This window comes from Anser anser (assembly GCF_964211835.1).
Source record: "Anser anser genome assembly, chromosome: Z".
Taxonomy (NCBI): domain Eukaryota; kingdom Metazoa; phylum Chordata; class Aves; order Anseriformes; family Anatidae; genus Anser; species Anser anser.
The window spans coordinates 11,717,837-11,740,535 of NC_139723.1; the positions used below are offsets into that span (position 1 = coordinate 11,717,837).

Genomic DNA, 22,699 nt, shown 5'->3' on the forward strand with positions numbered 1-22,699 from the left:
CTGGACAGACAAAAAGTCTGTGTGCCTAATTGGATGCACTCGTGAGTGCTGGGAGAGCAGATGTCAATGCAAGACCATTCTCATAGTCTTGGAAAAGTCATGGCAGCTGGAGAAGGTTTCTGAGTACTAGAAGAAAGCAAATCTCTCTCCTATCTTTGAGAAAGTTAAGGAGGAGGATCCAGGACATTTGCTAGTTGGCATCACCTCAATCCCTGGGAAAGTGATGAAGCAGCTGATTCTGGAAACCATTTCCAAACATTCTGAAGACAAGGAGGTGACTGGGAGAAGTCAGTGCGGGTTTGTGAAAGGGAAGTAATGCCTGACCAACGTGATAGCCTTCTACATCAAGATGACTAGTTTGCTAGATAAGAAGAGAGCAGTGTATGTTGCTTATCTAGACTTTGGTAAGACTTGAAACTTTTTTCCCACAACATCCAAATAGACAAACTGATGGAGTGGAAGCTAGATAAGTGGATTGTGAAGTAGTCTGAAAGGCTAAAATAGTTGTAATCAGTGGCATGAAGTCCATGGTGGAAGCCAGTCACTAGGGGTAGATATTGTATTGTGCAGTATTGTTTGACATCTTCATTAATGTCCTGGATGATGGGATGGGACACATCCTCAACATGTTTGTGGACCAGAACCGGGAGGAGCATTTGACATCCCAGATGGTTGTGCTGCCCTTCAGAGGGACCTCAACAAGCTGGAGAAATGGACAGGAATCTGACTAAGTTTGACAGAGGGAAATGCTAAGTCCTGCACCTGGGAAGGAGTAGTCCCAGGCGCAACTGTATGCCGAGGCCAAGCAGTTGGAAAGCAGCTAGGCCACAGAAAAACCTGGGGTTGCTGAGGGACCCCAACTTTACCATAAGCTGACAATGTGCCCTTGCAGCAAAGAATGCCAACAGCCTCCCAGGTGGCAGAAGGCAGATTGTTGTCAGCAGATCGTGGGAGGTGATCCTTCTCCCTTATTCAACACTGGTGAGGCACATCTGTAGTGCTGTGTCCAGTCCTGGCCTCCTCATGACAAGAGAGACACAGACTTAGTGGAGCAACTTCATCAAAAGGCCTCAAAGGTTGTTAAGGAACTGGAGTGTCTGTCGTACAAGGAGAGCCAGAGACAGCTGGGTCTGTTCAGCCTGAGGAAAAGAAGGCTCAGGGATATCTTAGTGATATGGGGCAAATAAATACTTCGTGAGGGGAGAGTAAAGAGGGTGGAGATAGACTCAGAGATGCCCAGTGACAGGACAAGAAGTCATGAGCACAAATTCATATACAGAATAATCCACTGAAACTTAAAATCTAACAAACAAACAGAACTTTTTACTGTGAGCATGGTCAAACACTAGAATGTGTTGCTCAGAGAGGTTATGCAGTCTCCATCCCTAGAGGCATTTAAAACTTGACTGAAAACAGTCATAAGCAGCCTGCTGTAGGTGACCTTGTTCTGAAACAAGGGCATTGGAGTAGACGATCTCTGAAGGTACCTTCCAGCCTCAGCTGTTTTGTGATTCTGTTTGAACCTGTTGAGAGACATGGGGTGCACGTGTCTTCCTTATGTAAAGTGAGACTGGATCCTCAGGCTGTGCCCTATTAGAAAACAAACTAGAAAGGAAGCTGGGAACACTCCGTTAGGTCTTCCAGTAGAGATGGATGTATATTTCTGAAAAAGCAAATCTATGCATTGTGTCTTTGCGTGGTGGACTTTTTCTTTTAAGTCCTGTGAGTTCTTTAGGAGAATCTCATTTGTCTCTACTAAGAGAGATGATGTGGTTACAGTAGTGTTTATTACCTACTGCAAAAGAAGTTCCCTGCTCCTTCTGTGACTCTCCCAATATGTATTCAGTGCTGAAGACTCTATTGCTTGCCCCATTCTTTTCCAGAGCACTTCAATTAAATACACTCTTATTTGGGGGGAGGAAGCATTAACCTCTCTTACAGCATTCTGCATGAACCAGGATGGAAGATGGCAGCCATCCTTTTTGCTTTCCAGCCACAAATTATAAGTCAAACAATAATGTATGAAGGAATAAATGCTTCTGGTTCCATCTCTTCATATATTCTAAGAATGTCATGTTTTTTTCCTGGGAATTAACAGATGAAATTAGTGAATTCTTCAGAGCTCACTGCTCCTATTGGTTAGAGAATAATAAAAACTGCTTCAAAATTGTTTTTCTGTTTTCCAGTAGATCAAAGGGGCTAGTGCATAGAAGGTATAGATAGTGACTTCTTTCCTGCATATGCTAATCTTCATATTTTTCCCCCCTTTTTTTCCTACAGTTGATAATGTCTCAACAAATAGTTATATAACCTTATTCCTTTTTAAGGACATATTATATCTTCCAGATGTAGAGGTAACTGTTTCTGGTGTTATTTTCCTTCGTAAAGATAAATGAACGCAAACTGTGTTGAAGAATACAGTATTTGTCTTGTGTCTTTGAGACATCTTTTCATTTGCTCAGGTGCACTGTCAGAAGGAATCATTTTCTAATGTGAAGAAGTCAAAACAGTTCTATGAAGCTATTCCAGATAGCTCTCTGTTTTGAAAAATAAGATAGTGTGTATGAGTTACTGTTTTGTTAATCATACTTGTCAAGTGTAAACTTTGGTCAGGTGGTACTCTACTTCAGGGATTTTGAAGGCTAACAGTGTGAAAGAGCTTTTGTCATGGGATAGTCAAGCCTTCATTTCAGAAGAAGTCCTCTGTATAAGGAAAAGACCAGGAACTTTCCTCAGTGAAGAGGTTTCTAGACAGTCTCATCAGGCTCATGTTTCTGATAATAGGATTGGGAACTGATTTCTGGTACAAATGTAGTAGGAGATGGTCAAGTATCTAAGAATGGATTCAGTTTGCAATGGCCAAGAACCCTCCCTGTTGTCCTTTTAAGTGGATTTTAGCACAAGATGAAGGTTTTGCTTCATTTTCATTGAAGCCACTGTCATTTGTCACAATAACAGTCGTATAATTTCAGTTTAGGTTTTGATCTTTAGTAACTACATAGCCATGCTTCATTGAGGGAGATGTTATGTTATTCATGTCCTGTGTGCAAGATGACGTTCATAATTTCTCTCAATGCCTAGAACTATAAAAGGAAGCTCTTAAATGATGAGTTTATCAATTAGCATGGAAGGTATATAGTTTAAAAAAATCTCCACATTTAATGTTTTATATTTAGTTTTCAGCATTAGTATGATCATTGTTACATTCAATATTAAACAGTTTGGGAAAAGGTGATTGAAGAATATTCCCAGAGGGAGCTACTCTAAAGACTAATTGTTCTCTAATTGGACTTCTGGATGAGGTTTCTAACAGAAACTTGACACTAATAATACTGTTTTTCAATGAACATTTATGGTTATATATAGCAGTATTAAAAACTGAAGGAGCTTGAGGTATCCATGAAGTAGCAGTTCTGTGAGTAATTAAGCTCACCTAACAGCTTTTTGCTGCCAAAAGAGAAAGTCTCCTGCTTCCAGCTACATGTTCTATTCTCTCCTTTATAGTGACAGTGCTTGCTGGATTCTTTTGTGAGTGACTCAGTTCATAATGTGGCATTTAAAACAAACAATTTTTCTGGGTTAGTATGTTGAATAGGTTTGGGTTCAGAGGAGAAATGTAGCAGGATCAACTCACAGTAACAGTGAGCCATTCGGTCAGCATATTACATCTTTAAGAACTGCACTCGGAAGTTCAATTTACCTAGAAATTTGTCACCAATTTCATTATTTATAAACTAAACATGGTACTGTGATTTCAGGTACACATTTTTATGCCTTTCATGGGTTAACCTTGGCTGTCCACCAGGTGCCCACCAAGCTGCACTGTCACTCCTGCTCCTCAGCAGGACATGGGAAGAAAATATGATGAATAAACGCATGGGTTGAGATAAGGACAGGGAGATTGCTCACCACTTACCGTCCTGGGGAAAACAGTCTTGACCTGGGGAAGAGTAATTTAATTTTTTGCCCATTAAAAATAGAGTAGGAGAACTACTCCAGAAGAGAGCTCAAGTAGAGTTGGAGAATGATGAGAACTTAAAAAACAAAAACAAAACCATCAACAACAACAAAAAACTCCTAAGCTGACCTTCTACCTGCAGGCCCCTGTCTTCACTCCTGCTTACGCTATCTTTTCCCTTTCCCAAGTGGTGCAGGGGAACAGGGAATGGGTGTTGCTGTCAGTTCATAATGCCTTGTCTCTGCTGCTCCAAAGCGGCATATTTTCTCTTCCCATCTTGCTGAGGGGTGTGGGGGTGAGAGATCTCTGAAGCCAAAAGGCTGCTGTGTACTTCTAAACAATGATAAAAGTGAACTGATAGAGTGATTTGATGATCCAGTTCCTTAGTGGTTCCAAAGATTGCTGCTTATGCTGTCTTTGGAAGAAGAAGTCAGATCAGTTTGCCTAACTATATTTTTTTATCTTCTGTGAAGTCTGCCTTCTAGAGATTTGTTTTGCTACAGAGCACAGTTTGCAGAGTATTGTTAGTGTTCTGATCATTTTCTTAGCCTCTGACCTGTATTCACGTGGTATACTGAAACGTTTGTTTCTATGGCCTTTATATTCTACATGACTTAGAAGTACTTCTTACAGTATGTTTTGAAAGAACTTTTGCCATTTGTAAATTTTAACATGAGATAATAGCTCTGAATGGCTTCAGAACGTGAAGAAAACAAGTCTTCAGGACATTCTTTTCACTGAATAAAGCCTGTTTTTTTCCCTGTTACCATGTCAGTAACAAAGAATCAGGCATACCGTGAAAACTTGTGAATTAATTTTTACATTTGTGTTTCCTTAAAGATAAATATCTTTAGTATTTATATATGTATATCTTATATAAATTATAGAATATGATGGGCGCATAAGGATTTTGATTTTCTGTACAAGTGCTGCAAATAGTGATTGCAACAAGTATCACTGTTCATTTCTAATTTGTTCATGCAAGTCACTGAAATCTTGCAAACTTTTCAGTCTGGTAAATGTTATTTGTCTCTTTCCTCATCTGAGATTGCTGGATTGGTTTGTTATCTGCAAAAACAAATAAAATAAGGTGATGTTAAGTGTGTGGTGTATGTAACAGCCTCAGGAAAACTACACTCATATTTGCAAATAGAACAAGGAGTGCAAGAGTCTCTGTGTTTCTCAGCATTTTCAGCTCAGTATATGACAGTCTTTGCTTTCTCCTATTAAAATTAAAATGGTCCATGTTTAAAATGTATGAGTGTATTTCACTTATAATTCTTTCATTTGAATTTTATTTAAATTTTAGAGACTTAGTCAGGTAGCTGAGGACTACATTACTGACATCCTAGTGTCTACGCTCAGCCCTGAGGGACAGTTTGTTTTTGCAGGGTTACATGTTTATGGAACTAGATGACATCCATACCCTGTGTCATGTTTAGTCCATCTTCCAAGGGAAGAGTGTTAATGAGATATGGCTTCAAGTCACAACATTATGTTTGGAAAGGAATGTCTCTCTATAGGGCTCTCAGAATTAATCTTGGAGTCCTTTTTGAGGAAAGCCTGTCAAAAATGATTATTTGGAGTACTCATGTTACAATGAGGCAGTTTGAGGAGTGAGTTTAAAGGTGTGGGTTCGTTTTTTGCAGCCAATTGCTCAGCTAAGCAAACAGAGCAAGGTATGCACCTTTAAGCTTATGCTTGTCAAAACTCAATTCCTGAAGAGAATGAAATCCTAATAAAGCAGGTGAAGTAGTCTGTGGTACTCTGACTGTTTGGTAGTCCATTACCATGTCACTGTTGTGCTGATTTGCTGGAATATACCTCCAGAATGACAAAAGTTTATAGAATCAAAGCAAAATGTTGCTTATATGGCATTACAAAGTAGTAAGAGTATAACTGAAAAAGAAAGTTAAAATTCTGTGTGATCTGACTTCTTTTAATGGAGGGGGAAGGTGAGGAGGGATGATTTACCTACTAACACAGCATTTTCATAGAAAATGGATAATATAAATGGAATAAGGTTTTTAAAAGTTGCATTTTAAAAAGCATTTTACATGCTTTTCTTTGTAAATTAACTTAATTTAGATATGAATAGCTTGTGTGTGTAAGTTAATTGTGGTCTCCGCTGTGTCATGATTTCAGAGAGCCCAAGCTGCATTGCAAGCTGTGAACGCTGTGCAGTCTGGAGGCCTGGCTATTACAAGTGCTCTTGCTGCTGAAGGTGGACTCCTTACAGGTCAAGGTTCTGTTCTTCGAATCATTGTTGAAAATCTTTTCTACCCTGTCACTTTGGAAATGCTGTATCAGGTAATGAGAATTGGTAAAACTAATAGTAAAATCTGTTTCTATGTTGATGGTGTAATACAAATAACTTTTTTTTTTTTTTTTAAATACCTAGGGATCCTCAGTTGTATATTGCTCATTTTGAATGAGGATTGCCACTTCAAACGTGATTTGTTTTAGTTTAGAAATGTAGGCTTGAACTGGTTTTGCACAAAAAAATCAAAGTAAACAGGACTCTTATAGTCAGCTATTCATATGGGTTTTTTGTTTGTTTGTTTGTTTTTATTTTATTTTTGTTGTTGTTTGTTTGTTTGTTTTTAACATTTCTTTCACTCCCTTGGTTAAGATCACATAACAAGATTTCTCTGGAAGCAGCAATAAGTTCAAAGTGCTTCATTGAATTTATGCCCACATTATGAGCTGGTGAAATCTTGGTTGGTATGAACTTGTGGAACAAATGCTTTAGCACTCCTTGTACTAGGTAACTTTTGTAGGTTGCATTATATATGAGCATTTTATATTCATTTTTATATGTTGATACAAGTGACGTAATATACAAGTATAGTTGTTTGAACAAATGTTTTAAATTATCATCGACTCTTAGAATGTTACTTGCTTTAACTACTGAAAGCTTGGAATAGTGGTAGCTTTCATAGATATGGCTATGAAAGACGTTGCCATAAATTCTGCTTGGTGGTTGTGTTATGCTGTTGAGAATTAAACATTTAAAAACAGTACCCTTAAGAGACTATTTCTTTGTGCCTGAAGGATTTGTCAATACTTTTTTTTTCAGATCTTGCAAAGGATTTCATATTTGAATATTTTGTAATTACTAGTAAATTTGTGCAACAGAAAACATGCCCCTAATATGACTTTCCTGAGTTAATGTGATTTAAAATAATTAGGAGTATTTTGCAAAGACCTGTAGTCCTTATTGCTGTATTTAGCGCTATTTAGCATCTCAAACAATTATTACCAACACTTGCTTCTCCTTTTTACTTCTTAATATTTCCTTTTTCTCTATTCTCTCCCTCCCAGCCGATACTGATTAACTAGTATACTAGTTGTCACGCTGATGTAGGAATTTGCCTGATCTAAACTTTTGTTTGTACCTATGAGCCTTGTTCACTCAATAATGTTAGTACAACTTGTATGTCAACTGTTTAGCATTATTAGTGTACACAGAACAACCTGAGAACAAACTTCAGTGATTATGGGAGCTGTACTAGAATAACAGTGCAACAGCAATTCCTGTACCTAACCTTGTGCGTTTTTTTATCTTTTGTTGCTTTTAACTAAGGAGACAGTGGAAGGAGAAATTCATGTTATTTTACTTTAATATGATTAGTGTTCACTTCAGTGCAGAAAAATTGTATTTTTCAATGTTTGAGTTGTCCAATAACCCTCACTTAAATACTTCTGCAATAGCTCTAGAAAATTAAGCAATACTTGAAAAATGAACTTAATTGGCGTTATTAACAAGGGACATTATCTTCTAATTAAAGCAGCATTTTGTGTGTGTTAGATAACTACAAAGTAACATTACTCTGTAAGTGTGTTAATGGAAATGAAAATGTTCACTGGTAAGTATAGCCTCTTGTAGAATTAGGCAGGCTGTCAACCAAAGCTTCAATTATATTTTGTAAATTTTAACTGCTTGCCAAGACCCTTTCACTTTTCTCCCCTCCCTCTCCCCCTCCCTCTCCCTTTTCCCTTTCCCCACAATTCACCTGAAAATATTTGTTATGAGAAACAGAATACTCAGTGTTATCTTTGTAGAAACAAAGCTGGTGTATGCCATAGGGTGTAGGTTTAAAAACAAATAGTTACAAGTTGAATTTCATTATCTTAAAAATGTCTATTTGCTTCTGTTGAAATACACGTGGAAGCATATGTTCAGAAACTGTACTTAGGCCTTACTTAAGGGGAAGTGCTTTGTGAGCAGGAACTCAACAGCTAATTTTAAATTGCTGTGAAAAAAGTTTCTGTTCTGTCTTCCACCACAAAATGATGGCTGCAGCATTAAATCCTGAGAGACTGAAAAAGTGGGCACAAAGGTTAAGGACAGTGTGTCTTTTTTCCATGATTCTAGGCCTAATAGGCTAGCAAGAGATGCTTGTCCTTATCTCTGGCCTTTCTTTCCATTCCAGGATTAATACTTGTCTGGGGGGTTCTGCATTCCTGACTGCTGTGGTGCTTTGCATCGGTTCTAGTAGTTTGTACTAAAACTGCCAGTGCTTTCCAAACTCTCCTTTCCTGTTTCATTGTTACTCTGGACATTGTTTTTTTGCACTTGCATGATACACCCTAGCTATGCTTTTGTCCTCGTTCTTTGTGGGCTCACTTTTTTATAGACATTGTCATTGTGTCATGTAGTGAGTGTGTCATGTGCTACGTGCCCTCATTCTGAGTGTACATATATTTAGTTTCAACCTTTTTAAATTTTTCTGCAATGCCTTTATTTGCAGTAAATCAAATGCCATTCAATTGTAAATTTGGGGTAAGAGCCAAACAAGGTCTTTATCTTGCTTCTTTCCTTCTTTGTCTTCTAGTTTGGTCAGCAGGTCTGTGTAATTTATTTGCAGACACGTAAAACTACTTAAGATGTATGTTTGGTCACCACATTTTCAAAATTTGCTTGAAATACAGAATGTAAGGGTATCTTAAAAGGTATTTGCAGTTCCCATCTAACTGACTTGTGAAAATCCATTTCTCAAAATTGCTTTGATTATCCACAGTTTCTTTGCACACATTGGATAAAGGCCTCTCTGTTCTTAGTTAAAGTTGTTGCTAATTCTTTAGGGGAATTTTATTCTTCTCCCCCAGCTTTTGTATCTTTTATTATTATTATTTATTTATTTTATTTTTTACCTGAAACAGAATTCTGATATCACTTTATTTCTGTTCAGGTCTTGCAGAAGAAATCTCTTAGAAAATTACTAAAAGTATTAAAATACTAGTTTTTATGGTGCATAAATTATTCTTTTTTTCTTAAAGTCCATATTCCTTCCTCTCAGCTTTTCTCTAAATTTGGACCTGTTTTGAAGATTATCACCTTCACAAAGAACAATCAATTTCAAACCTTGCTCCAGTATGCCGACCCAATCAATGCATATTATGCCAAGATGGTAAGTGCAGTGTACTCAGCTGTTTTGTTTTCTTGTGCTCCCTCCCCAAGATAAACTGGTCATTATATATAACATTAGTGATAGCTTGCTCTTTAACTTTCTTACTTCTTGTCATTCTAACACTCTTGCACAAGAATAACTTTGGCAACCCTCATTATTTAAGAGGATAGCACTCTATCATCAACTGCAAACATGAATGTGTAGCACACAGACCAAAATCTTGCTGATTCTACCAAATCAAAGATTGGGGCTGTCAGTGGTAGTGAAGAGTGATGGTAGCTGTAGTTGTCACAAAAAGCCTTCTCCTTGTCAAACTAAATGGACTATTTTCAGTGAGAATTAATCCTAAGAGTAGTATAATTAAAACTCCAGAGATTGGATGAATGCCTTGTTTTACTTGTTTTTATTTCAGTGAGAAATTTACAGTAATTAATGTTTTCACTTTAGAGTTCATAATTTTATTGAAGTTGATTTTATTTTCAGCTTCAAAATGGAAAGAACAGAATATTCTTTTGGTACTATTGGTGCTTGTACTTTAGTCCACATGTTAACTTTCATTAGTGCATCTACCAGGTAAATTCACTTATCTTTAGAGATCAAGTAAATGTTGGAAGTTAGTAACTGTAGTTGGGACTATAGCCTGTTTGTTAGCAATAGCATCTTTACTTAAAGAATGGTATTAATGATAAACGATACCTTATTAGAGATTTGAGGGAAATTTATATGATTACTCAGATAATATATACTGGACTGAAATCATAATCCTGTATGTTATGGCAAACCAGTGTCTTTTGGGTATTATTTTTTCCTTCACCCACCATGATGAGAAATAGTGTGGCCAACAGGACTAGGGAAGCGATACTCAGCCCTGTATTCAGTTCTGGTGAGGACACGCCTTGAGTACTGTGTTGAGTTTTGGGCACCTTACTACCAGAAGGACACTGAGGTGCCAGAGTGTGTCCAGAGAAGGGTGAGGAATCAGGTGAAGGGTTCTTAGAGAACAAGTCTTACGAGGACTGTTTGAGGAAACTGGGGTTGTTTAGCCTAGAGAAAAGGAGGCTCAGGGGACACCTAATTGCTCTCTAGAACTACGTCAAAGGAGGTTGTAGTGAGGTGAGGGTCGGTCTCTTCTCCCAAGCAACAGGAGATAGGACAAGAAGGAATCGCGTCAAGTTGCACCAGGGGAGGTTTAGGTTGGATATGGGGAAAATTTCTTTACTGAAGGGGTTGTGAAACACTGAAATAGGTTGCCCCAGGAAGTGATTGTGTCACCATCTCTGGAGGTATTCAGAAGATGTGTAGATGTGGTGCTTAGAGACTTGGTTTAGTGGTGGACTTGTCAGTGCTAGGTTAACAGCTGGACTTGATGGTGTTAGAGGTCTGTTAGAATCTAAATGATGTTATCATTCTGTGATTCTATAATTCTTTTATGGTTGGTCTGGGCAAAAAATACTACTTCTTTGATCTCTCTGAGAATAACTACTGTTAAAAGATGGATTTTCATTATGTAAGAAGGACCATAAAAATCTTCAAATTAGTATCACTACTAGTACCTGATAGCATGTGTTAAGTAGGGAACAAGTAAAATTAAAAGCAGAAAATCATAGAGCGGCTGGCTCAGGTTGGAAGGGACCTTAAAGATATCTAACTCCCCTGCCATAGGCAGGGACGCCACCCACTAGATCAGGTTGCCCAAGGCCACATCCAGCCTGGCCTTAAACACCTCCAGGAAAGGGGCATCCACAACTCCTCTTAGCAACCTGATCCAGTGCCTCGCCACCCTGTGAGTAAAGAATTTCCTCCTAATGTCTAGGCTAAACTATCCTCTTTTAGTTTAAGACCATTCTCCCTTATCTTATCGTTATCTACCCAAATAAAAAGTTGCTCTTCATCTTTTTTATAAGCCCCTTTAAGTATTGAGAGGTCGCAGTGAGGTCTCCTCAGAGCTCTCTCTACTCTAGGCTGAACAGCCCCAGCTCTCTCAGCCTTTCTTCACAGCGGAGGTGCTCCAGCCCTCTGATCATCTTTGTATCCCTTCTCTGGACCCGCTCTAACAGCCCCACATCCCTCTTGTGCTGGGGGCCCCAGCCCTGGACGCAGCACTCCAGGTGGGGCCTCACAAGGGCGGAGCAGAGGGGGAGAATCACCTCCCTCTACCTGCTGGCCACCCCTCTGTTGGTGCAGCCCAGGACGCAGTTGGCCTTCTGGGCTGCAGGCACCCACTGCTGGCTCATGTCGAGCTTTTTGTCCACCAGAACCCCCAAGTCCTTCTCCGCAGGGCTGCTCTCAAGGAGTTCTTCTCCCAGTCTGTGCTCCTCTCTGGGATTGCCCTGGCCCAGGTGTAGCTCCTTGCACTGGGACTTGTAACCTCATTCTCTTCATGTAGGCCTACTTCTCAAGCTTGTCTCGGTCCCTCTGGACGGCATCCCTTCCTTCTGTTGTGTGACTGCACCACTCAGCTTGGTGTCATCTGCAAACTTGCTGAGGGTGCACTCGATCCCGCTGTCTATGTCATTGATGTAGATAGTGAAAAGCACCAGTCCCAAGACAGACCCCTGAGGGACACCACTTGTCACCAGTCTCCACCAGAAGTCAAGTCCTATTTAAAGCTGTGTTTTATATATTGGGACAAGGCAATGTAATACTAATTAGTGGACTACACTAAGCTCTACACAGGATGTCTAGGTAAGGATAGGGTCAGTGTAATTGTCCACTTGATGTTTGAGAGCAGCACCTTCGAAAGAGAAGGTGATTTTCTGTTGGATACAATTGTGGGGAGAAAATAAAGTAAACCTAGGAGGGGGGCTGCAAATATGCATTTTGTCTCTAAAAACTTAACTATTTCTTCAGGCTCTGGATGGCCAAAATATCTACAATGCATGCTGCACTCTGCGTGTAGACTTCTCCAAGTTAACAAGCCTTAAGGTAAAGTACAACAATGATAAAAGCAGAGATTTCACTCGCCTTGATCTTCCCCCTGGTGATGGCCAGCCAGCCATGGACTCCACCATATCTACTGCCTTTGGTAAGAAACCTTTGCTTTTAATGATAAATATACAGAATGATCATTATGCTTTTTTTGTTGCATTACCCTTCAGGATATATTCTTGCTGCTTGCTTTAAAGAACAAAATCTTAGAAGACTTGCATTAATAAATGTAGTGTTTGTGTCTTTTGTAGTTGCCTTCTAAGAGATAAAATTTCAGAAATTTTCTTCATTTTTAGAAGTCACTTCTGTGGCATCGAGAAAGAGGTGTCTGCTTGTAGTGACACTGGAGAGGCCTTCTTGGCATAAGGAGCACATAGATGCTCATCTAATCAACTTTAGTAATAAATGCAAATCATCAAACAGATTAATCTGATTAGCTGGAAGAAGTGCTCACAAGGCAATTTAGAAGTCTTAGCTATTTTTCTTTCTCTTTAATGACAACTTTTAACAATAATACACAGCTACAAACTGTCTCAGCTGTTGAATAGATGTCTAATATTGGTTAGAACAATAGAAAGGGCAGCAGAATAATTCTTTTTTCCTTTCTCTTTTTATGATAGCTAAGGCAGATACTGGTTTTGGTTTGTTTTTTGAATAGCTGGTTATGGTAGCTCTGATTAGAGTAATAAAGTGAGTTGCGCTCACTACTTTCTTGATTGTTTTTGCTTGTCTCCTTAAAGGCAGGCTTTGGGTCTTTATGAAATCCATGCCTATCTTTATAATTTTTTTGAGGTTTTGCCATAAAGCATCATGGAAACATGCTGCATGGCTGTTACAAATCTGCTGTGTTTTAATGAATTCTATTTACACGATCTGAAATGTAAATGAAAAGGTGAAGTAAAATTAGAAGAGATTAAGGACAAACTTGCTTGTAGGGTAGAGATAACATAGTAAACATGGTTTGGGGGGAATAACAGATGAACACTTCTCAATTTCCTTGCCCCTCACTCTTCCAAACCTGTTTTTGCTAGCAATCTCATTTTTGCAGAATCACAGAATAGCAGAGATTGGAGGGGATCTCTGGAGCTCATCTTGTCCAACGCCCTGCTAAAGCAGGGACACCTAGAATAGGTTGCCCAGGACCATGTCAAGGTGGCTTTTGAAGATTTCTGAGGAGAGAGGCTCCACAAACTCTGGGCAACTTTTGCTAGTGTTTGGTCACTCTCACAGTAAAAATGTTTCTTAATGCTCGGAGGGAACCTCTTACGTTTCAGTTTGTGCCCATTGCCTCTTGTCCTGGCACTGGGCACCACTGAAAATAGCCTGGCTTCATTCTCTTTGCATCTCACCTACAGGTATCTACATATACCCGTATGTAGGTATACATGCATAAGAGAAGAGAGCTTTCTCTTCTCCAGGCCGAAAGAGTCCCAGTACTCTTAGCTTTTTCTTGTAGGAGAGATGCTTCCATTCCTTCATCACCTTTATGGCTCTTTGTGACTCTCCAGCGTGTCCATGTCTCCCTCGTGCTGTGGGGCCAGTACTGGACACAGTGTTCCAGATGTGGTTTCACCAGTGCTGAGGACAGGGAAGAATCACCTCCCTCCACCTGCTGGCAATACTTGATCCAATGCAAGCCAGGATACCATTGGGCTGCTTTGTGTCAAGGGCACTCTGCAGGCCCATTTTTAGGTTGAATGTTTATAGTAATGGTAAAAACAGCAGAGGTGTACTGATGTAAGGAAGATTATGACACCTGCCTCAAGATGTTTCTATAGTGTATTCATAGTGAAGAAGCTGCATAGATATTTGTCTTTTCAAAAATGGAAGTGGATTGGATGGAGTGTGCTTCTAATGTTTGTCAGTTGGTACAAGGTGGATATGCTGCCATAGGCATGTTCAAATAATACTTAGCTGCATGACATTAGGAAAAAATATAGGGAGTCATGTCAGTACTTATGCTTCCTATGTTATTACTTGTGCAGGCAGTTTCGATGAAGAACTAAAAGATAAAGGAGGTATCTCTATTGGAATAGTGCATCCAATTTCTCCTGTAGACTTGAAGTTGTTTTAATAGCAAAAATGAACTGGTCTTGATTTTTTATTTTTTTTTTGAGATATTGCTCTATAATATATAACTGTAAACGAGGATTTTATGAATGTTTTGAATTTAAAACTTTCCCTCGCCCACAGAGCATGGGCAGATATATATGAATGAGCATGCTTTGAAACCTGCTAGCTGTAAAGAAAATGATTTTACAAATAAAAAATGCAACAAAGAATTCCAGATCTTTCTGCATTAGGTCTGTTTGACTATTTTTACATGCCTAATTTTGGTATCAGTGCGCAACATGCAGGTCTCATTTGGCAGAATGAAAGCTCTTTATCTATTTCTTCATTAACGTTTCCATTATCATTCCTGGATTGTGAATAAGTGATTAATATCTATATGGCCAGAACCTGTCAGTATAATGCACCGGTGTGTGTATTACAAGAACACAATGACTTGCTTTGGTGTGATAAATGTATTCCATTGTTTGTATTAAAGGCACTTTGTCACTACAGATAAGAGGAGGTGTAACGTGATGCGATATTCATGAGTACATGATCTGTGGTGTCTGTTTCATTTGTTGGTTTTGTAATTCATAACTGATACTTCTTATGGTGTTGTATTATTCCTGTCAATAACCATCTGTTAGTGAATGAAGCTATTTTAGTTAGTGATGGAGGTTTGAGTAGTAAAACAAACACTTTGCCAGGTTTGCAGGTTGTATTTGCTGATTATATATGCACTGTTTAAAAAAACAGGCTAGTGTGCTAACATATGAAAGAATCCACACTGAAGCTTGTATCTAACGCAAGCTTATTCGTTGCCCAAGGTAGCGCTTAACTCCATATAACAACATAAAAGCCACTGAGCAATCTTTTTTGCTAGGACTCTCTGTACCCTGTTATTCCAAATCCATTTAATATTTGTGATTACAACTGCTGTTATTTATGAATTAATGCAAGCTTTAAAAGTACATCTGCTTAAAAAGAAAAATAAGTATCTTATGTTCATCCCAATAGCTAGTAAACTTCAGAAGCTTGGACTTGTTCTAGTTTTTCGTATTATTTAGCCCTTAGTTTTTTTAGAAATATCTAGGAAATAAGGGTATCTCATCCCTGCAAACACCTTTGGGTGTACTTACTTCCAGAAAAATTCTAGAATACATTTCCATTTTATGAATAAAAAACTTGCTTTAGCTAACACTGCACCACAGGTACTTCAGCTTTAATGAATGCCAATCTATGCTGTGCTTTCATAATTAAACTTGTCTAAATTTCATCTTGCCCTGACTTCATTTTAGAGAGGGACACTGAAAGACACTGAATATTTGCCTTCAAAAGTAATTGAAAATTGTCTTTGTAAAACATAGAAACTGCCATTTCATTAGAGTTTTTTAGCCCAAACCTTTTACAAAAGATGTAATCACAAAACACATTCAGAATAGCAGTGCTGGCAGCTGAGCCTTATTCCTGAGAGGAATGTTCAAGTCTGTTATAATTAGATGTGTCTGTTATCTCTAGGCACCCATGGTATCATGTTCCCACCATATGCAGGGGCTTCTGGATTTGCCCCAGCCGTGGGCTTTCCTCATGGTGCTGGTAAGTTTTATTAAATATATATATAAATAAATGTGTGCGTGTGTATATATATATACACACACACATAAACATATATATATATACACACATATAACATATATATATATATATAAAAAAACAAAAAGCAGTGCTGCTATCAGAGTACACCTGGTTTCAGAGCAATTTGTTTTTAAGTCTAGCAGTCAGAACCCAATGTTCATCTGAGTCATTCTGATTATCTTTGTATATCATAGTACTCAGTAAAATTTCTTGCCATAATAAAAAACATATGTTGATATCGTTTTTAATTTAATAAGTAAAGAAATTTAATGCCATGAAAAAGATAACCTGCAAGAGAAGAAATTCTAAGCGTCTGTTTTTCTAAGAATTACAAAGCTTATGTTACGTTCAAAGGTAAAGTAGGAACTCTTTCCTTCTCAGGCTTTATAGCCAGATGAGAAATAAATAGTTTTCTAGACTCAGTGATCTCTTTGTTTCTCACACAGAATAAACTTTGGTGCTAACTGATTTTTCTTCTTTTCTGGGCTGCTCAATATTTTTTCATCTCTAGAGGGCAGGTGCGTCCTGCTTTATTGGTCAGATACTAGGAATAACTAAATAACTTAAAAGCATTTTTTTAATTGAATATTGATGTTTTTGCTTAACCTGCGTTTGTCTTCAAAAATGTCTCAAGCAGTGCTGTTAATACCTTTCCAGGTCTTTCAGTTCCAGCTCTTCCTGGAGCACTTGGTTCTCTTGCAGTCAACACATCTGCAGCATCTGGACGGATAACTATTCCAAGTGTTACTGGTGTTCCAGGAAATTCTGTTTTACTGGTCAGCAACCTCAACCCTGAGGTAAGTTTGATCAATAGAAGTGATGCAAGTATCTACTTACACCAACTGGCAGAATCCTTTTTGGAAATGAACATTAGCTGAAGCCATAAGTGAGGAATACTATTGTGTTCATAGTATCAAAAACAGGGCAGCTCTTATTGTTTAAGATAATTTGCAGTATTGATGAGGCTTAAAAACCCTGGTCAGCACTGAAAAGATTCTCAGCACAATTTACTTCAGGAAACATAGTCTAGCAGCGTAATGTAAGCTTACTAATTAGCAAAGGGTCTATGGTCAGATGTGAGAAATGTTTGAAGAGGTAGACAATGCATATGATGACTACACTCACTGGTATCTCTGTTAGTTAGAGTTCTTTGGGTACCACTTTATCATTAGAGAAGCCAAAGAATTTTTCATTTGATACAAAACACGGGGAGTCAGAGAAACAGGAGGGACAGGAAAGGGAGATAAAAGCGTGACAAATCAAATACATTTCAAAACATTGATAGGATCTTCCTAGTTTTTCAGCCCAGAGCAGAGCAGGCTGAGGGGAGGCCTCATGGCGGCCTGCAGCTCCCTCACGAGGGGAGCGGAGGGGCAGGCGCTGAGCTCTGCTCTCTGGGGACAGCGACAGGACCCGAGGGAACGGCATGGAGCTGGGACAGGGGAGGGTCAGGCTGGGTGTTAGGGAAAGGTTCTGCACCCAGAGGGTGGTCGGGCACTGGGACAGGCTCCCCAGGGCACTGGTCATGGCACCAGCCCTGCCAGAGATCAAGAGGTGTTTGAACAGTGCTCTCAGACGGATGGTCTGGTTTTTGGGTGGTCCTGTGTAGAGCCAGGGATTGGACTCTGTGATCCTTGTGGGTCTCTTCCAACTCGGGATATTCTATTATTCTAGTTTTGCAACCTTTCCCAGATTGAAGAGGAAGAACACAGGTGCCCTCTGGAATTGATATCTCTGTAAAACCTTTTTTAAAGTTAATAGGTACACGTGTTCACTTTCCATAGTACCACACTTCTTTTTTTTTTTTTTTTTGATATGTTGGCTGTAAAATTGCCAGGGACAACTTGGATAGTTATTTGTATAGTGGATTGTTTCATAAGCTTGCCCCTGTTATTCAAACATTACACATTGATATACTTAATTAAAAGCAATATACATCTCTTAAATAAATAAATAAGCTTTACAAAGGCCATGTCTTAATACACATTTCTGCTTGACTGCTGATAAGCAGTTCAACAGCAATGTAAAATTGTTTGTTTTACTCACTCATTAAATTCACTTAACCATAAAACTGATAAAACTGAGTTATAGTCAAAGTGGAAGTTAACTTCATTATTACTAAGGTTTAAAAATTTGTTGACCAATTCCTTTAATATTTAAGTAATTGCTGTGTTTCCTACTTTTTTTCCCTAATAGTTGAATTCTACACTACGCATAAAAAGAAACAGCTGTAGATTAGGACTGTAAGACAAACCAATAACACTTTGCTTTGTTAGTGTATCTTACCACTTAATTTCTGATGATTGCTGTGGACAGGCTTTCTACAGCTAACTTCCTACATTCAAGATGATTTTCTGAATCTAAAAGGAATGCGCTTTTTAAGAATAAGGATATGCAAAGCATAGATCAAAGCTGGTTTTAGGACATTGCCACTTTACCTAATACTAATCATATCTAAAAAGTCACGTAGAACTTCATGCTGCAATGCATGATACAACGTAAATTCATTAAATATTGCTAAACTTCTTAAAAGGTAAAAATAAGAATATACAACAACATCAGCTGTTGGAAATATAGGTCATTGTAAATACATTTATAGGAAAGTGTGTTACACTTGTTCTTTGGTAGTGGTTGTTTGAGCCCTATTCCTTCTTTTTCTATGTATAGAAAATCTGGTTCACCTTATTTCACTTTTCATTTCTACCCTTATGCAGGGTTTCACTGTGTGTTTGAACTATTCCTCATGATTTTTCAATTAGCTATTTTGCTCATCTTCAAAAAAAAACAACACATATTTTAGTAGAAATATTGCAGTCTCAATTAGTTAAGAAATAACTTTAAATAAATTCTGCATTGAATTAAAGTATTTGAGCCAAAAGAATAAACATGAAAAACATTTAAATTTTACACTGATAGTAATTGTTCCTTTATAGGGTGATATTTAGGCTGCAGCATGTTCTGTTTTAAATAATTCAGGTAGGTTTTGATAAACATTTCAGACATTGTGAGTTGAATGCGAATAGTGCCTTCTGATAAGCAGGTATTTTTAGTACTCATTACTAGAAAAACCTTCATCTCAGTTGAATAAAATCTGGCTTCATTAAGGTATAAGTTAACTTCTTTGGTACTTGGGGAACTTGGTACACTATGGTTTAATTAAAAACCTCTGAAGAAAAATTACTTCTTTTAGAGTCAGGCTTTGTTCTCACAACTTCTAGTCAAACAAAATTCAAACAGCATTTTCCTTATGTTTCATATATAAGCAATTAAATAGTACACGTGTCATTCACATATTGTGGTCATGTGCAGAGATGAGGACAAAACTGAAGACAATGCAAATACATTTAGAAGCAACCAGTTTTAGTTTTGTAGTTGGTATCTCCTGTTTACAAAAGACAAATGAGTTATTGAATGCTCTTTTCTATTTCTAGTGTAGCAAATGGCTTTGATTTTTCAGTGAATGAACTGCTTGGAAAGAATAAGTTCAAGTAATTAAGTCACTTAATATATTAATAACTTCTTCAGCATGACAGACTGAGTCTTGAGTGATGAAAATGCATGAGCTGAAGTGTTAGCTTGTTTAAATATTTCATATATGCATAGCAGATATATATTAACAAGAATGCTATACGCTGTAGTTATTGAAGGGAATGGCTTCTGGAAAAACGGTTTTATGTATTAGTGTGCAGTATCTCTCCCATTCTTTTTGTTTACCACGCACTTAAGGAGTAGGTTTCTTTATTTGCATGGCTTTAAAAATAATATACTGATTTTATCATTTAAACAGGCCATCACACCACATGGACTTTTCATCCTATTTGGTAAGATACGTCAAATATACCTTGAGAAACTACAGGACTAGAATTCTTTTTCCTTAACTGACAAGCAATGGTTAATTAAAGTTCCATTTTGTCCAGAAAATGCACAATAGAATGGGCTGGTTTTAAAATGACAGTAATTTGAGGCAGTAGTTTTAGTAGTACACAGGTACCAAAAAGGCAGAATGGTTATGGTTTCAGAAGAACTTCAGTGTGTGCTCTGATTTGTTTACTGCAAAGAAAGGCAAAGCAAAGTAAGATGAGAAAACAAAGATTGTATCGGGGGAAACGCAATACAGAATTGGCACATATGTTACTTGCAGGGAAGAATGTTCTCATGGTGATATTTTAATATGCCTCTGTTGAGAGAACTTTAACACCGTTGCACTGTTTAACAGTTGAACACAGACATGCAGTTTTATGACAGATATACTGTTTTTTTTCCCCTATTTGTGAGCCTCAGAAAATAATACACAAGCTTGAAAGCTCTCTTTCATACTAATATTCTAACCAAGCTGTTTAATGAGGTGCCTGTTCTTTGTTTACCCTAAGGTTAATCAAAAGAGAGAGACTTGCCCTTGAGCTTTTTGTAGTAATTGTCTGGACAACTTTTCTTTCTGGGTTTCCACAGGTGTGTATGGTGATGTGCATCGTGTGAAGATCATGTTTAAGAAAAAAGAAAATGCTTTGGTTCAGATGGCAGATGCAATCCAGGCTCAACTAGGTACTCCTTTTTAAGGCAGTTATGCTTCTAGCTACCAGGAATGTGATAAAGATTAGGAATTTGCCATCTGTCAGTGGCTAATATAACAAATTTAATCGATCGTGGTGATGCTTACAAACTTCGGCTTTCATATATTAATATCGATCTGCTTACTTTCATGTATGCAAATTATTTTCCTATAATGATTAAAAAAACCCAAACACCTGCAAATCTCAATCTAGTAAATGTTAGAATTAAAGCATCATAGATTTTTCCTCTAGTTTACCTTGTTAATAACTCATACAGTTTTCATGTAGGTCATCTTATATGTACCTGTTTAAAAATAATCAAGTGCTCTTTATTGAAAAGCTGCTTTGTGTTTCTGTTGCATTTAGACTGGAGGGTATATACATCCTTATACATGTTTTAAATGTAATGTTATGAAGGGAAACATAACCCACCTCGTAAAAATGGAATTTGCTATTTAAAAATGAGAATGTGAAATCTGACACTAAACAGGAGACAACAGCAGTATGCAAAAAATCGTTTTTTCTTCCACTCCAATCATCTGTTTTCCTGTTCAAATGATGTTTCCACTGATTAGCTATCAGCAACTTGAATGGACAGAGGCTTTATGGGAAGATCCTCCACGCTACTTTTTCAAAACATCAGACTGTTCAGCTGCCTCGTGAAGGACAAGAGGACCATGGTCTGACAAAGGACTATAGCAATAGCCCTTTACATCGCTTTAAGAAGCCTGGCTCTAAGAACTTCCAGAATATCTTTCCTCCGTCTGCCACCCTGCATCTCTCCAATATCCCGTGAGTATCTACATGTATGATCTTCTTGGAAAGATGATGTTTTTTAGGTTATGTTCTAAAAGCTACAAAGTCTGACGTAAGCTGTAAATTTCCTTGTCCTTCTACAGTTTCTTGAGAATTGGGTCATTTTGCTCTGTAACTAACAACAAGCAAATTCTTTAACTGTCATTTTTTATTGCTAGTGAAGAGGATAATGGATTGAAAGTTATTGCTCTTCTTGATAAGTTTTAATAGAGTTTACGTTTTCTTGAGAAAATATATTTATTTTTTCATATCTTAAGTTCAGTGTTACAAATTTTTATGGAAAATTAAAGACATGCTTTTTGAGAGTTACATTGCATCAAATTCATCATTAGCATCATTATATAATGTAGATACGGTTTTTAATGTTTCTAACACTTTAAATAATGGTTTCTAGAGACTTTAGAATAATCATGTAAGGGGAAGTTGTGTTTAAAAAGCAGTTATTAAAAAGTGTGTTCTTTAAGACTGGAAACAACCTTTTTCCATGCTAGAATGTTGTCAACAATGTGTAAACTGACAACCAAACATAAGTTTGCACAGGCTTCTTTTGTTCTGCAGCTGTTCAAGGGGAAAAAAAGAGAAAACTGGAATTTTGTTCAAACAAGAAAAAAATATATTTAGGACACTTCTTAAATGGCTTTTTGAGTAAAATAGAAAACTTTCAAAATTGAAAATACATGCAGCATACTAACAGTAATTACAAGACAAAAGATATTTCTGGAGCTACCACTTAATTTTTATGCAATCTGATTTTAACAGAGACAGAACTGAAGGTGGATGAAAAGCAGTAGGCTGTGTCTGAACTATTTTTGTAGCACACTACAGTGCTAAATCTTAGTGTCAAAGCCAGGATTTGGGGGCTGAAGCATTGACTAGGCTTAAGTTGGTGGAAATGGTATTTGATGCTCAAATTTAGCTTAGAAGCCAGAACTGGGAATTTGATGATATTACTGATCTCTGTGCTCTTTTACAAGTAGGGGTGGTTTTGTTTTGTTTTTTAACAGGCCTTCTGTAACTGTTGATGATCTGAAGAACCTTTTTGCAGGTACTGGATCTACTGTGAAAGCCTTCAGATTCTTCCAGTAAGTTCTCATGTAAAAACATTGTGCAATCTTTCATCCTGGAAGATGGATAATGGCTTTTTGGGGAAATTCCACTTGTGTATGACACTATCTATAGGTAACAGCTGTACAGCTGTGACATGTTTATGATAATTCTAATCTTAAAATTTCAAATGGGATACTATATTAGCATAATTAAATGAAAGATATTTGGCCTTTTGACAAATTCCACGTGTGTTTGAAGTAAGATAAGTTTTAGGAAAGTGAATGAAATAGTAGTTTCTT

At 37.6% G+C, this 22,699-nt stretch overlaps 1 protein-coding gene across 3 annotated transcripts in view; it reads left to right on the forward strand.

The window, feature by feature from the left end:
- The window catches only part of PTBP3 (polypyrimidine tract binding protein 3), a 65,075-nt gene that overhangs the window by 35,908 nt on the left and 6,468 nt on the right, over window positions 1-22,699 (forward strand). For all 3 annotated transcript variants that reach the window (XM_083816485.1, XM_083816484.1, XM_083816486.1), the window contains exons 5-13: window positions 6,104-6,268; window positions 9,262-9,372; window positions 12,223-12,397; window positions 15,871-15,948; window positions 16,645-16,784; window positions 19,775-19,808; window positions 20,437-20,529; window positions 21,113-21,329; window positions 22,358-22,435. In XM_083816485.1, the coding sequence (XP_083672611.1) occupies window positions 6,104-6,268; window positions 9,262-9,372; window positions 12,223-12,397; window positions 15,871-15,948; window positions 16,645-16,784; window positions 19,775-19,808; window positions 20,437-20,529; window positions 21,113-21,329; window positions 22,358-22,435 (1,091 nt within the window). The remainder of the gene's footprint in view (window positions 1-6,103; window positions 6,269-9,261; window positions 9,373-12,222; window positions 12,398-15,870; window positions 15,949-16,644; window positions 16,785-19,774; window positions 19,809-20,436; window positions 20,530-21,112; window positions 21,330-22,357; window positions 22,436-22,699) is intronic.